Below are 1,404 nucleotides of genomic sequence, written 5' to 3' on the forward strand. Positions count from 1 at the left end.
ATGATCGTATGAGTTCAACTTATGAATGATCATGTAATGGGGTGTCTGGACCGTGGTTGCAGGAGCGGATGGGCAAGCGTGCACGATGGTCGTAAGAACATTGCACTGGACAGTTCCACATTATTCAGTTTGGGGTTTGCCCTTTTCCATGTTCTATTCAACTAGGGCATCCCAGTTCCTACATCAAAGACCTAATCAGGGATTCCTCAGGACACTCCTCTGCCACATGCTCTCTCCCATGGTCAGCCTCTACATTTTAGGGTTTTCTTTTTCAATTTTCATCCAAAACACAAACAAATTCATGTTTGATTTTAATAGGGGAACTACATTTTGATTTAGTCCCACACAATAGAGAGTGTTTGCATTTTTGGACCAACAGATTACGGATTTAGCGTATTTGGTCCAATAGGCTAAAAATTATAGTATTTAGGACCAAAAATCCTATATTAATTTTTTATCTTATGGGACCAAATGTGCCACAATTTTTATCCTATGGGACCAAAAATACTATAATATATCATATGGAATCAAATGTGCAAAGATCGTAAACTGCGGGATCAGAAGAGCTTACAAGCTCCGAACATCTCAATTTTCAACTTTATAATTAGCTCGTTTCCTAAAAACTTAGAAAAACACTTAATAATATCTTATAAGATGTTTTAAAAAGTTAGCTCACGAGAACCAAACATGCTCTAAAGCAAGTCTTTTTGCGTTGTTTTAACAGAGAAGAACAATATCGAAGGTGATCGAGTGGTACTTAACATGGAAGCTTCCACTGGAGAAGTACGGTCTGAAACCTGATCACCCTTTCGAAGAAGACTACGCGTCGTGTCAGATGGCAATCTTGCCTGAAAATTTCTTCACAGAAGCCGACAAAGGGAAGATAGGTTTCAAAAGATTAGGTTGTTCCAAGTGGTGGTTTTGGGAGGGAGGGATTGAGTTGGAGGATGGCAGCAGATTGGATGCTGACGTTGTGGTTCTTGCTACTGGTTTTGATGGCAAACACAAGCTCAAAGCTATAGTTCCAGACCCTTTTCGTAGCCTACTCGAGCTTCCTTCTGGCATGATGCCCTTGTACAGGTAATTAATGTAACTTTAAAACTCGATTTGTACAGGACCAAAAATGCCACTCTATTTAAGTCGTAGGACTAAAATTGAATTTATTTATGTTCTTTAAAGTGGGTGGATGCTTTTACCTTATATATAAGTAGTGAGCAGGCACGCTGCATCCGATACGCGCGCTCTCTTAATTTGTTGTTTGATTGCAGGGGCACAATCAACCCTATGATTCCTAACACGGCATTTGTGGGTTACATCGAGAGCGTTTCAAATCTGCACACAGCTGAAATACGGTGCAAATGGCTGTCGAGGTTAGTAGACGGCAAATTCAAGCTCCCGAGCGTC

General features: G+C 40.5%; 1 protein-coding gene across 1 annotated transcript in view; it reads left to right on the forward strand.

Annotated features, from left to right (window-relative positions):
• The window catches only part of LOC105162008 (probable flavin-containing monooxygenase 1), an 8,479-nt gene that overhangs the window by 6,860 nt on the left and 215 nt on the right, over positions 1-1,404 (forward strand). Inside the window, exons 4-6 of the mRNA XM_020693893.1 lie at positions 63-241; positions 725-1,080; positions 1,269-1,404. The exon at positions 1,269-1,404 is cut by the window's right edge and continues 215 nt beyond it. Coding sequence (XP_020549552.1) covers positions 63-241; positions 725-1,080; positions 1,269-1,404 — 671 coding nt within the window. The remainder of the gene's footprint in view (positions 1-62; positions 242-724; positions 1,081-1,268) is intronic.

This window comes from Sesamum indicum, linkage group LG5, assembly GCF_000512975.1.
Source record: "Sesamum indicum cultivar Zhongzhi No. 13 linkage group LG5, S_indicum_v1.0, whole genome shotgun sequence".
Classification (NCBI taxonomy): domain Eukaryota; kingdom Viridiplantae; phylum Streptophyta; class Magnoliopsida; order Lamiales; family Pedaliaceae; genus Sesamum; species Sesamum indicum.